Here is a 14776-nt window from a genome sequence, read left to right on the forward strand (position 1 = left end):
CAGACCCCTCTATAACAGCATTCTTATATAACCATTCACTATAAAAGCCATATTTTTCTAGGAACCAATTTTTATGGTACGGTATAATATATATCCTCTATCACAGCACTTCATTATAGCAGCCAAAAAATATCAGAACAAATAAAAGGCTGTTATAGAGAAGTTTGATTGTATAAGCATTGATTCTTAAGAATAGATATTTACACACATAAGGCAATCTAATGGAAGCTGCAAAGGAGAAGAAACTGATGCAAGAATGCAAGTATAAAACACATTTATTCACTAAGCACTGAATGTTAAACCAAGTCTGTGATCTGTTTCTAAATGTTTCTTGAAATCCTTAATCATTATAGCCTGTTCAGAATAACAAGAACAGTTCAGCTAACCGGAAAATGAAGAAAAACTTAAGCTGCTAAGCTCTTGGATGCAATTTCGAACACGTTCTCTGAGAGACCCTCGGTAGACAAGATCATCTCCAATTGTTCCTGTAAAACACAAGCTTACTTCTTTAGTCCTTTGACTTCTATGCAAACACACACTCAAATGGAAGCTCCGCAGCAACTAAAGACATACTAATGTATGATGTTTGAGCAAGCCGATACTAACCTTAGCAAGACTTTGTCGTGTTTCATCATAACGCTTCCATCTAGAGAACGCTGATACCATTCGTGAAGCCACCTGCAATCCAGTAGAAAAAGGAATTTTAACGCTCTCTCAGACTACTGTAAAACCGTTGTTAGTTAAATTGCGGGATTGAAGTTAGGAAATCCCTCTAAGTTTTCTTCTCTAGTTTCTGCTGTATGCTACATTATTGTTCGTGTGTTCAGGGGCGGAGCTAGAGTTTAGATTTGGGATTCATCCGAACACAATAGCTTTGGTCCAAACCCTATATTTGTCTTAAGAAATCTATTGAATATGTACAAATTATTAATTAAGAACACAGTAACTTAATAGATCCCGAACCCATAAACTTCAAATTATGGCTCTACCTCTGCGTGTATTAACTGTTGTTCCAAAGAGACCAAAAACAATTGAATAGTATTTATGAGACCTGTGGATTTATCTTGTCAAGCTGCACCACTAGTTCCCCTAAGAACTTGTAGCCGGAGCCATCCTTGCAATGGAAGTTGACAGGCGACCCACAAAATCCTCCAATCAATGAGTAAACCTGCATTTGTCCAAAATAAAACATTACATCTTGTAACTGACATAAACTAGAAAACATCAAACTAGAAAAGCACATACCTTATTTGGATTACGCAGGTCAAAGGCGGTATGGTTTAGAAGTTTCTTGACATTCTCAACATTACCAGGCACGTCTGACATAGCTTGAAGCGCAAACCACTTGTTTACAACCTACGGAAAAAAGAGCGAGACAAAGATTTCTTCAAGCTTATCTTGTTCATATCACTACAATATCGCAAAGCATGCAATGTAATACCACTTGTTTAATTGAAACTAGAGATGAATAATTTAAGTTACAAGGAGGTTAATCAACAATTCGAAGGCAAGAACAGGGCCGGAGGACAATCAGTCCAACGCAAGAGAATTGCAGGTTTCCTTTTATGGGGCCCAAAGATGATATCAAGTCGAGGTGCAGGTATTAGACGCATAGAGATGTTACCAAGAAATCATCCTGCCACTTGTTGTAGAAATCAGCCAAAATCTCTTCTCGAATTGCAGGTTGCTGATCAATAGCCACCAAAGCTGAAAACTGATCTGTCATGTTTGTGGCATTGCTGTATTCATTCAATAGAAGTTCTGTAATTTCTGGGCCTTCAAGCGATCCAAGATAAGCTGTAGACAAAATAAGGACAGTGGATTTGCAATTTGTTATTTGTCAAATATGAAGTTCCGAAAAAACACTGTCGCTAGAGAGATAAGAAGAAACAAAACGAGAATACACATGAAACGGACCAAGAGCAATATTTTTAAGAGCACGTCGTGCCATATTGTTATGATCAAACTCATATGCGCCAGAACTCCTGTTGTTTTTAGTCTGCAAAGTAAGTTTCAGGTTATATAATTATTTTTTTCCATTAAGAACTTTTCAAGTGAAATGAGAATCAGTATTCAGAAAAGTAACACTGGCATTACAGTGATAAGGAGGTCCTCTTTCAATTCAGAAGCCAGTTGCTTCCTGATGAAAGTCCGGACTGCATGAACAGCATCCGGGTCAGCAACTGTCATCATGTCCATGATTTCTCCTACACCTGGCAAAGTTATTGCCTTTGCAATGAATTCCTGAAAGGATACAGCAAAACCAATTAGTGAAACCTTTTTCTTCCGACATGAAACACACATTTTTACAAGAGGTGGGGCAAGCACCTTATCCAAGCTTGAGTCGGTGAGTATGCTTTTGATCCCCTGCACAAACTGAGGGTTAAGAACCAAAGCCTTATTCTGTTGGAAATCCGCTACCAAGCTGAGCATCAGCTTCCTTGCCAAGACTTGTCCCGCCTCCCAACTAAGGAACAAATAACATTAGTCTTTGATTATTTCAAATTTGTGATTAGCTAAAAGATATCGGACGAGAGATCAAGAAAATACAAACCGGTTAAACTCATCAGAATCATGAGCAAGAAGGAAAAGCAGATCACTATCAGTGAGATCAGACTCAAGCCGGATGGGAGCACTGAAGCCTCGTAATATAGATGGTGTTGGCTTCTCAGATATGTCATTGAACACAAATTCCTCCTCCTTCTGCATGGTACAAGCAAAAAATCCTTTATTACATCCTTATTAGAAGTTGCATAAGCATATTTATTTGAGCGAACTTATCATCTGCTATGCAATGAGACTAATATACAATTAGCAGAATATAAGCCAAGACTGATGTCTGAGGTTTCATTTTAGTTCCCTAAACAACAATTGAAACAAGAGAAAAAATTTATATTCTACTTTCTACTTAGTATTAAATAAACTCAAAATTAGGATATTGTATGAAGCCGTTCAAGACCTTTACCAACTATAGCAATCTTACATAAGCTAGTTGTTCTATTGGTAATATCAGCAATTAAGTTAATGAGTGACATTAGATGTAACCTTTGCTGTATTTCTTATTTTCCCAGGGAAAATTATAGAAGCCACACGCCATGTATACAGTTTAATCAAGTGGAATGCACTGGAACAAGTCCGTCAAAATTCCACGCTAACCTTTGTTATGCGGAGAACTGTAGTGTGCACATTTTGACCACTGCTTGTAAAACTCTCCAATTTCCCTTCATGATAAACGGAGGATAGAGGCATGTCCTTGCCACTTGAATCTAGCAGACCCACTGCAACAGGAATAAACATAGGTTCTTTTGCTGATTGGCCGGGGGTTGGAGGCACCTCTTGACTAGGAAAACATCAGATGAAATATGTCAGCCTAAACCAGAAAGGTTTGCAAATCTAAGCGAAAAATCCGTTCTATGTTGTTACCTAAACTTGAGGGAGAAAGTATGGCTTTCAGCATTATAATTAGTTGTAACCTTCACTACAGGTGTCCCAGCTTGTGAGTACCTGCATTTATGTTTCATTCAAAAGCTCAACTTTGAGAGAATCACGAATTTTAGTTCGAATGGCAAGAAGGAGGAATCAGTTACCATAACAAGAAATTAGCAAAATCTGCATTGTTGGCATCTCGCATGGCAGCAAAAAAATCTTCACATGTTACTGCTTGACCATCGTGCCTCTTGAAATATAAATCCATGCCCTGAAAGAGTAAGGATATATCAGATTTTCGAGACTCTCAAGTGCGGAATCAATTGTCTATATTACAAAAATAGGCAAGACATTTTTTTCATACTTTTCTGAATCCTTGGCTCCCTAACAATGTTTTGTACATCCTGACCACTTCAGCGCCCTGATAATGAAAATAGTGAATTAAATCAATTGATGGTGAATCAAAATATTCCCTCACACATGCATAAGCACACATAAGGTCATGGATATGTGGCAAAATAGGGGGGGGGGGGGAGGAAATGCAGCATAAGGTGGCAAGAGAGGAAGAGAATTACCTTCTCATAAACCTGCAAAATGGAAAATGGAACAAACAATAGTTAATAAATACCCTGGGAGACAAGAGATCAGTACATAAAGTTAGAACATGATTAAATAGAATTACCAGGATCTTACCGTAACTGCATGTTCGTGAATCATCAAAAAGGCCAGACCAGCCATCACAACCAAACATCAGTAACAAAAAATATCAGCAAAATTGGCTCAAAAGAAATTAAACCTCCTCTCAATGTAGACAATAAATTGAAACTTGCCTGTGTAGAAGTTATCCATCTGTCAACATAAAAAGGTGGAAAAGAAGAATGAGCAAACTTTCCAAGCAGGTGGCTTAAAGAAGGTGGGCCCAAGCATTTCCTAAACAAGAACCATCCATATTCAAAGAGATTATTGGTACCTTTATATAAGAATGCGGCCGGACAGGATGAGCCATTGGACCAGAATCCTAGAAAATCAGGATAACAGTTAGCACATGTAACTAGTCATCCACAATACAGTCGCTCATTCTGGAGCATATTGATTTGGCAATCCATGTATAAATATAAGAAGCAGGAATATTATAATGACAAGAACTCGAAAGAACTCTTTGAAACCTGTGGGTACTGATACATTCGAAGCTTTGAAACATCAGCAATCCTTTTCACTGTACGGCTTCCCATATCAGATGAGAACTCCTGCACGAATCATTCAAGAACTTGTAAGTTAAAGCTACCACAAAAATGTTCGTGTATCTATCTTCTCAAAGAATACATCCAACCTGATCACGGAAAACAGTAAGTCCTTCCTTTAAGCTGAGCTGGAACCAGTCACGACAGGTAACTCTGCATTGAGCTCAATAGTTAATATAATATAGACACGAGAATACTATCAAGGTATACAGCAAACAAGTACACTACCTTGTATCCAATTGTAAAAGCAGAGGAGTTGATTTCACTAAAGAATTTAACTTTAAAGTCTTTCTTGAAAGAAACATGAATTTTATTGCTCATCAGAAGCAACAGCAATGAGGAGCTAATTGTTTACAGAGAACAGGAAAAAAGGTATATAACTCCTGAAGTGTGTTGAGGAATTCGAGGAACACGTTCTTGTTATATAACATCATCCATTTTGCACCAAAGGAGCTAGAAGATACGAATAGTAATATAATGGAAAAGGTTAACTAATATATTAAATAGCTTTTTATTCTGTGAGAAGGGGGGATTCGGTAAATGACAAACCTGTTGCCTGTCCAGTTGTGGAAGTACTGCAACAACGATAAGAAATGGTAATTTATTCAGTATTTCAAGAATCTGCATCCAAGATAAAGTTTATGAATTTCAGTAGCTAATGAAAGATATCACACACCTCATGTCCAATCACACCCAATATTGCCGCATAATCAGCATCAGTCGCAGTTTCTGGGGACGCCAGGACAAGCTTGGAATTGAATATCTGTTGAAAACAAAGTCAAGCAATTAGGCTTAGTTAAGAAAAAGTCATAAGTAGAACAATGCAATAACATCTCAAATATCATACATTCAAGCTCTTGTTTTCCATCGCTCCCCTGGCAATGAGATAAAAACCAGGTTATGATCATAAAAATAAAAAATTTAGGGGGTGGCAGAAAAATGATAATGTGAAGAAAACAGAAAACTAACATGTTAAAATCAGGAACAGCAACAATATTAAAAAGATCCAGGTCATACTCCAGACCGAAAACCTGTTAGAAAAATTTAACAAAGAAAATTGCCATAAGACCATCAGACAAGAGAAGATATCTAACTTGATGTTTATCAAAAAACTGAAAAGCTCACATCTTCATCCCACTTCATAGCTGCCTTCAGCGAATACATTGCATGTGCTGTCTTGGGCAGATCTTGTGCAGGGGTCCAGATTCTCAGGGAGACGTTACGGCCTGAACGGGTTGTGAATGTATCATCTCTGCTCTCCAACTGACCGGCAACCAACGCAAAAAGATAACAGGGCTTCTTGAAAGGATCCTCCCAAACAGTAAAATGTTTTCCTCCCTGCAAAAAAAAAAGTGAGAAGAATAATTTGGAGTGGCATAAGGGTTACAATAAAACAACTTTCAGCAAAAAGTACAGCACGATCCAAATGTACCTCTAGATCTCCTTGCTCTATAAGGTTTCCGTTTGACAACAATACAGGGTACAAGGATTTGTCTGCCTCTATGCGACAGGTGTATTTAGCCATAATGTCAGGGCGATCCTAATGGTAGAAACGATCTCCATTAGCAAGCATTCAAGGAAAGACGATAACAGCCTAGAGGACAAAAAATGGCATACCTGATAGAATGTAATTTTACGGAAACCTTCAGCCTCACATTGGGTACAGAAATTCCCTGATGACTTGTAAAGCCCCTGAAGTAAATACGATAATGTCAATATTCTAAGCATAGAAACCATTCATAGTGTTACTGAAATTTGAAATGCAAGAAAAGATTGCAAATAAGACAAAATCCTGCCCTCCTATGTCACCTCTAAGGATGTGTTCTTCTGAGGATATATTTCTGTCACAATCTCTAAGGTGAATTTGCTACTTGGAGGAGATTTAAGAGTCAGGTGGCGCGAGTCCAAGTGGAAATCTTCTTCCTGAAGCATATTAAGTGTATCATTTATGAGCAAAAGTAACATCAGCTGAAATATGTGTAATAAAAATCTATGTACATCTTCGGACATTGTACGAGCACGACTTTGATAAATACCTTCAATGGATTGCCATTGATCTTTATCGATTGCAACTTTAAATCTTGCCCATTTAGCACAAGTGGGAAAGACTGACCTGTTCAAGATAAATTAGCAACAAAATGTGAGTTCTGGAATAAATACAACTATTGGAAAACTTGAGAAGCTTCAATCAGCCAAAAGCATCTATCATTTAGTTCAAGTATATCAACCCAACAAAACGTGGAAAAAATGTATTATGGATAAAAAATAAACAAATCCAAAGGGGTAACAAGATTTACCTTCAACTCTGGGGCTGACAGCAATTTTGGAAGCAACGAACGTACTTTCCTCACCCAGTGAGAATTTCAGATCCACCTAATAGTTATTTGATTTAGTCTCATAAAACAAGGAGAAAAATCCAGACCTTTACCAAGATTAAGGTCAAGATCAAGGGATATACCGTGTCAAAATAGTAGTCAGGTTGTTTGTAATCCTTCAAAAAGATTTCCTTTGGAGCTGCCATCTTGGTTTCTTCTACTTCTTTTGGCAGAGGTTCAGTTGCGACTGAACAGATTAATCTCCGGTCAGTTCTTCTCGGTTGCTGGGAAACATCCACAACATACAAAAGAAACGTCAGCATAGAAAAGCATTGTTGCCAAAATAGGCTAGTAAGTTTAAAATCAGGACATAATAGCTTACAACCAATGGAAAGCGTGGGATTTGACACCTCCTCCAATGCGTAACCTAGTTGCAAAAAGCACAAAGACTGAATATAGGAAAAGAGAAAAAAATGCACTAAACAAAGCAAGACAATGCATTAAAAACCAAAAGCAAATGAGGAATGCAATTTGCACGAGCCAGTCAAGAAAATATTCACAAACCTCCGAACTGATGTATTGTTTATATCTACAGATATTCCTCGAGCGCACAACTGAAGCAACACGGCAACTTGCCTGAAACTACAGAGAAAGAATGGAAAATAATTCTTCAGGCGACAACAAGTAATTAAATGCTAAGTATCTTACATTAACTAAATACACGTCAAAAGCAGCATTAGCACATCAAAGAAGCAAGACAGAGAATCAAACACCTAAAGAAAGTCCAAAGATTAAAATAATTATTACAAGTGTGGGCAAAATACTAGAACCAAATATAAGTACTTCATATCAAGCCAGAAACCTAAAAGGATAAGCTTTTCCTAGTGCCAAAGAATCAGTACATCTCAACGGACGTAGTTGGAAAACAGCAAAATTGATAAAGCTGGAAGTATTACTTGTTCAGTTAGTACAAAACATGACAAAGAAAAAGAACAAAATATACACACCACCCCTACTTGACTCTCAAATAGAACCTCTAATACCACTTTCAAGTTTTGTATTATTTGCTTATACAATGAAGAAAAGGGAGTTGGATAATCACAGGAGCATTGGAGATCAAACCCAAGAGACATGTCTTCGATAAACTTGAAGGCTTGCACGGTAGAACCAACCGAGCCATCGGCAAACCACACAACTCCTAAGTAGTAATCTACTATTGATAATAATAATAATAGTTAGTTCAATAATCAAAATTCACAAAATTTCCCCATAAAGTTTAAATCTTTACAGGCAAACCCAGCTAGTTCAGTAATCAATATTACCAAAAGAAAAAAATCCCTATAAAGGTCCAATCTTTATAGAATATAAAGCAACCCCAGTTAAAAATTACTTATAAATTCAATCTTTACAAAATATAAGGCAACCCCAGGTAAAAATTACTTATAAAGATTCAATCTTCACAAATAACAAGGCAAACCCAGGTGGTTTAAATTTGGACAGCAAACAAAAAACCCTTCAAATCAAGAAAAGACTACTAATACCCTAGTGAAATATGAGAAGAAATGGCTCTTAAAAGAGGTGGGAGATATATGGATAATCTAAGAATATGGACAAGAAAAAACAATAAAAAGGACATTTAAAATTAGAGATATTACCAGAAATTAATCAAAAAAGATTATTCAAAATTAAGCATTAATAGTTTACCTTTGTTGATGATCCAAAAAGGGTCGATCAGCAGAGCAAGAACACCAAAGAATTACTGTGTTAAAAGATATATTGGTAAAGATATTTGTGATCTGTGAAGTGACATATGCAAATTCACATAGGAGTACTGTCGTTTTATAGTGGAGTACTAGGTATTTTCAGTAAAATTCAGGTTTTTTTGTTTTTCAAGAAAAAGGTCCCATTGGTCAGCTAATTATAATAGGATTGGTTCTTTTTTGCGGTTGGTTTTTTGGTTTTAAAAAAAAGCCTTTTTTGGCAGGAAACTAGTGAGCAAAACTAATTAGGTTTTGAAGAAGAAAAAAACTGCAAGTTACACACTCGGCCAAAAATAGTTATATTTACCTGAATATATTTATTATACGCCAGTTTCTACGAATGTGTGTTGCATGTTAATACCATGTCAATTGAAAACATACGTAAAAAGAAAGAATTATTGTAAAACGTAGTTTGTATTTACATTAATGATTGACAAATGTGTTGAATCAAAAATGTTTTGTAAAGTATTATAAGTTGAGAAAGAATAATTAGGTGATAAGCTAAATTTGAAGACATTTACAAATTAACCAACAACCTAATCATAAGAAATTTTGGTCATTAAAATCATTGCAAATTTTGTTTTTAGGCACTTCTCCGAAGAGTTACTATGTGAAAATTTAGAGAAAAAGCTCAAAACAATACGGTACCTTTGGAATTGGACTCAAAGTAATCCTATTTCTTTCGGGCAGAGCATTAATAGTCCACATATTTTGAGAAAATGGTGCATTTTAAGTCTCAAATCTAACCATTGTTAGTCTTCCAACAAAAACATCAGAATATGCACGTGATATTTCCTTCCAAACAAACAAACTCCTCTCTCTATCTTAAAACAAAATAGACGACATCTTCTTAGTATCATTGTAGGGGCATTTACAATATATAGTTTTTTAAATTTTGGGAACAAACAGGTACTACTATTATGCATAATAGCTTGACAACATTTCAATCAACTCACAGTCCATTTTAATTAACTCAAAAGAAGTCACCTTATATGTGATAATATTCCGAACACTGAAATATTTTTGGCAATCACAACAAAGAAAACTTTATCTATAGCAGAAAATTCAAACAGCGCAGCACAGTAGCATCCCCCCCCCCCCCAACACCAAAAAAGAAAAGCAGAACAGTAACAACGTCATTTGAAACACGAGCACTTGAAAATGCACCAGAATAGCACCGCATGAAACTACAATTCATTAGCAGTTCTACATCACCATTCACCAAATATCGGAAAGCAACACAATAGCAGCACCAAAGAAGCTGATAGCAAAACCTGAAAAATGCACAGATAAGCACTTGAAATAAGGATAGGCTACCATTAACATTAAACACATATTAGCACTAGAAAAAACTAATTTACCATCAATCCATTTAATTTTGTTGTGTTTGTTGAGAGTATATCCAACCAGAATATATTTCAACTGCTACTTCTTGTCCAACTTCTTCTGGTCATATTTCAACTTGCCCCCGCCTAATCTGAACCATGAATACATATATTCTATGTTAGTATAAGTTTATTTAATAAATACCTAATTATAATATAGTTCCAGATATAGTACAGGCAGTTTTTCACGGATTGAAGTAATCTCTGGTTGCACAATATTATATTTGCAAGTTCTTTTATTGTGGCCAGGCTTGTTGCATATACTACAGTCTAGAGACTGTTGCTTCCTTTTCATCCTTGTTCGACTTGCTCCAACCTCATCAACTTCCTTTCTTCTCACTTTTTGTTTTCTTCCTCTCTTATTCTTTCTTACCATCCTTGGAGGCCAAGGAGGAATTTTAGTTGATTCAGTCCACATTTGTGGCCCATTTATCGGAAGAATTGCATGTTCATAAATTCTTCTATACGTTTCTACCTTGTCGCAGTCATCCACATAGTCAAGAATGTCATCCTTCTTAGCCCAAATTGCTGCAATAGCATGCTTGCAAGGAATTCCCATGATACTCCATTTTCTACAGCTGCATGTTCGATTCTCCAAATCAATTGCCCAATTATCACGAATAGTAGCTCCTATAATCTCATAATTCCACTGATTTGATTTTCGAGGAATATATTCACCGGCTGCAATCTGATTTTTGTGTAATATGTCCTTAATATTTGGACAAACATCACCCAAACTCCATTTCTGCCCTTTCTCCCTATTAGCTAGCATTCTAGCCATGAACAGATACCGCAATTTCTCCAAAAGTGTCAAAATAGGCTTGTCTCTAGCATCAAGGATCATGCTATTAAACACTTCACACAAGTTATTAATAAAATATCACACTTGACATCTGAAGAAAAATGTGACCTTGACCATTCGCTAGGTTTTGTCATTGAGCCAAGCAACAATATTCGTATCTAACTCTGTCATCCGTAACATGCAAGCATCAAATTCTTCCATAGTAGCAGCCTTTGCAGCAGCCCAAAATACTTTTTTTAATGTGAATCCACTAAAACCAGCTCTCTTAAAATTATTATGAAGGTGCCTCGCACAAAATCTATTGCTAACATGTGGTAAAACTTCATTAAAAACTTCAATAAGACCTTTTTGTTTGTCAGACATAAAGGTCAAACCACTCGCATCTATGTCTAAATCAGCTGCCAAATGGTTCAAAAATCATACCCATGTCTCTCTACTTTTTTTCTCAATAATGGCGTAGGCAATGGGAAATATGTTATTATTACCATCAATTCTGACTGCAGATAACAATTGTGTCCCATACATTGGACCTTTCAACCAACAACCATCCACACCTATTATCTTTCTACATCCAGCCTTATAACCTTGCTTACAAGCAGCAAAACATATGTATATTCTCTGAAATCTGTATGGCTTGTTTGGTACCTCATTATCAGTAAACTTCATGTGAATTGTACTGCCTGGATTTGTCCTATCAATTTCAATGCAATAATCCCACATCATTTTGTATTGATCCTTAATATCACCATCAATCAACGCAATAGCTTTCATCTTAGCTCTTTTAGCTTGAGATAAAGTCACTTTAGCTCGTAGATCTACACTCACCCTATCTCTGAACTCAAGTAAGCTCCAACCCCTGTTTGATTTAATTTCTTTGAGGTACTTTCTTGCAATGAAGGATGATGTTATTGTTCTATTTTTATAATTCCACTCCTTGCAAGTATATTTAGGTTTGTACTTCCTAATCTGAAGCGTCGTGTCCCTTTGCATTTTATATGCCATGATTTTCCATTCGCACTCCGGATGTATACAAACAGCCTTTATTCTTTCTTTATTATTTTTCTTCCACTTGATATACTTTCCATTATTTATCTCATGAGTAGCTACTGCATTCTTAAAATCTTGCTTGCTTGCAAAAGTAATTTCCAGAGCTAAAATTGGCTTATCTCCATCTGTATGTGGGGTTGAAGTGAGGAAAATTGGATTCCTCAGTCTCGGAATCGCTATGCAAACTATTTGTGTCTGCATAATCAATACAGTCAGATTCTCTTTCTGGAGCAACCATCTTTCTCTTCACTTCGACACTAAGAATCTCGCTTTCATCTATAATACTTTCTGCAATTTTTTCATGTATATCAATAAGTAGATCATCAGACAAATCATCTTCGGAGTTACTAAAATCATCACTAGATAAATTTTTCCGCACAAATTGATGTTTGTCATTATCTCTAGCATTTGATTTATATACCGAATCCATATTTTCTATACTGAAATATGAGTCCAAGTGTTCGAAGTAAATCTCAATCACATTGTCATTCGGGATCATTCGGGATGTTTCTGCCAACTGCATATGCTTCATTATCTGTAGATACCAACCTCCATTTATTACCGAATTTTTCATACCTATACCAAGAAGTTATTGAATCCTTTGAATATCCACAAATTGCTGCCATGTTCTTGAACTCATCAAGGTTCATTTTTTCCACGTTACACATAATCAATATAGTCGATGTTGCCCCCAACATAATATTTTTCTGGCATACGTTTCATAATTCCTCCATGGTATATTTTGATGCTGACAAATGATGCCTCGGCTATCGCTTCTGAAATAATAAAAAATATATTGTGATATTTAACAAAAATAATACATATTCAATAAGACTTTAACAATAGTACATATAGAAAACGTCTAGATTTTAGGCCTCATATATATTTTTTTAAACAATAACAAAGCCGCATAGGTATTTTTTCTGAACAAAGGGTTCTCTTTACATATTCAGAAACATGCTTATTGTATAGAATTTATTTGTGGGAAGGGGTTCGATAAAAGTAAATAAAAACTCAACATAAATTGGAGTCGATTCTCTGCCACTGTAACTCCTTAAAGATATTATTGCTTCCACGGTGTTCTAGGGTTTTTTGGAAGATAAGAAACAAAGAAGAGAGAAACTTATTTGCAGTCTGATTGTTTCAAGAGGAGAAGCCCAAAGGATGTTTCAGCAATAAGAGTTTGAGTTTGGAGGGAAACATATAAGGCACACGTGATAACTTTTGTTCCGTTAGAAGACTAACGGTGGTTAGGTTTGGGACCTAAAATGTACCACTTTCTCAAAATATGTAGACTATTAATGCTCCACCCGAAAGAAATAGGATTACTTTGAGTCCAAGTCCAAAAGTACCAAACTATTTTGAGCTTTTTCTCGAAAATTTACGAACATATTTCGAGCATCATGAGTTTTATTGATGATTAATTCTTTATAAAATATCTTGTAATAGGTCATAGATTTTTTAGTCATGTGCTACCAATCAAAAGAGACAAAAAATATAAATTTTCTTATGACTGTTGCATCTATTCAAATAATTGAGGATGAAGATATATCCATATGTAACTTTAGGTTAAAGTTCTCTTACAAACAATATGGTGAATGGTCAATGCATTATATACATGCAAGTAAAAATTCTCTAATCCACCGAAAGCTCAACTTCTCCCCACATCTGCAAGGATGTGATTCTCATTAACAAACTATATTAAGTTCGATTGATTTGTATTGAAATATCACAAAATTTATAATCACATTCAAAAATACTAAACTTGTTTTTTCATCTAACTCGACGTTTCTGCATGTATTCATATTTTAAAAATTCCCTTATTAGGAAATCTTCAACATTGTTGTCATCAATGTATTTAATGATCAATTATTATGGAAGAAGGGTCACATCACCTCTTAAAATTATTCGCTCTCCCTACTCGAAGTAATAAATCACAAAAATAATGAATATGTTCTTGATTTTATAGTATTTGTTAGTTGAATCTTTTCAATCTGATGTCATAAATATATTTTCATAAAGTTTATATTTACTGTCTTTATTTTTGTTGAAGCACTTCTAGTACTTAATGGGAATCGCTTTAAGAATTCATTACTTTTCCACAAACGATTTATCAATATTCCCTCTTTGATTGGTAGAAAAATTCAACCAAAGCTTCTTATCTCCTTCCCTAAAAAAGTTATTCTTTCAGTGGAATTTGATTTGGTATTGACATTAGAAATTATTTTAAAATTTGGGTTTAATCTATTTTTTGGTGAATAATTGTGATAACTCATATAAAAAACTATCTTTAGACTAATGTAATTCTTGAAGAATTATTTCGGTTTGCCTTTCATAGGCCAAAATATACTTTTAATTCGTATTAGTATATAATCATGAACATATAAGTGCATCTGAATTCAGTCTGTAAAATTAATTATAGTTCATCTAGCATTACTTATTAGTTTGTCTATCAACATCAATTGGCACCCGAATGTACTCATATTTCACGCCATTATTACAAAGTCTTGTGCAAAAAATAAGTGTTTAACATTAACAAATAAATTATAGAAACAAATAAGTTTCTTAGTTTAGTTGGATTATTAATTCAAATGATTAAAATCAACAATTTAGCATAAACTGTAATAAATTACTTAAGTAATGAAGAATGAAAATAATTACTATGAGCCAAGTGATATATTTTAACGGTGTAAAATAATTTTGCCATTTTATAGTTTAACTTATTATAATATGTTACTGATTTTATTTTTAAGTTTTCTAAACAATAGTTATCTATTATTGCAAGTAAATTTACCTATCT

General features: G+C 35.1%; 2 protein-coding genes across 11 annotated transcripts; both read right to left on the reverse strand.

Annotated features, from left to right (window-relative positions):
• Window positions 1-249: 249 nt before the first annotated feature.
• LOC107782212 (puromycin-sensitive aminopeptidase) lies at window positions 250-8871 on the reverse strand. Of its 10 annotated transcripts, none has more exons than XM_075246157.1 (31): window positions 8687-8803; window positions 8085-8192; window positions 7547-7618; window positions 7365-7409; window positions 7126-7266; window positions 6965-7040; window positions 6704-6780; window positions 6477-6590; window positions 6285-6359; window positions 6100-6207; window positions 5793-6005; window positions 5637-5698; window positions 5515-5542; window positions 5344-5430; window positions 5217-5242; window positions 4757-4820; window positions 4593-4673; window positions 4352-4444; window positions 3791-3847; window positions 3588-3697; window positions 3424-3504; window positions 3157-3340; window positions 2555-2703; window positions 2329-2467; window positions 2098-2244; window positions 1918-1999; window positions 1625-1797; window positions 1246-1356; window positions 1052-1168; window positions 607-678; window positions 250-485 (listed from the first exon to the last, which is right to left on the reverse strand). In XM_075246157.1, the coding sequence occupies exons 2-31, from the start codon at window positions 8160-8162 to the stop codon at window positions 405-407; spliced, it is 2943 nt and encodes a 980-aa protein (XP_075102258.1). In that variant the 5' UTR covers window positions 8163-8192; window positions 8687-8803; the 3' UTR covers window positions 250-404. The 10 variants fall into 10 exon arrangements, with proteins under 10 accessions (XP_075102258.1, XP_075102256.1, XP_075102254.1 ...); XM_075246155.1 differs by having other exon boundaries at window positions 7368-7409; window positions 7547-7624; window positions 8085-8195; window positions 8687-8794; XM_075246153.1 differs by lacking the exon at window positions 8687-8803 and adding an exon at window positions 8423-8531 and having other exon boundaries at window positions 7547-7624.
• Window positions 8872-9960: 1089 nt separating this feature from the next.
• LOC107782209 (uncharacterized) lies at window positions 9961-12508 on the reverse strand. The gene is made up of 5 exons (XM_016603061.2): window positions 12187-12508; window positions 11415-12101; window positions 11093-11327; window positions 10395-10972; window positions 9961-10016 (listed from the first exon to the last, which is right to left on the reverse strand). Exons 1-5 carry the CDS (start codon window positions 12506-12508, stop codon window positions 9961-9963), a joined length of 1878 nt encoding a protein of 625 aa, XP_016458547.2.
• Between the last annotated feature and the right edge of the window lie 2268 nt (window positions 12509-14776).

The sequence above is a fragment of the Nicotiana tabacum genome, chromosome 23 (genome assembly GCF_000715075.1).
Source record: "Nicotiana tabacum cultivar K326 chromosome 23, ASM71507v2, whole genome shotgun sequence".
Lineage (NCBI taxonomy): Eukaryota > Viridiplantae > Streptophyta > Magnoliopsida > Solanales > Solanaceae > Nicotiana > Nicotiana tabacum.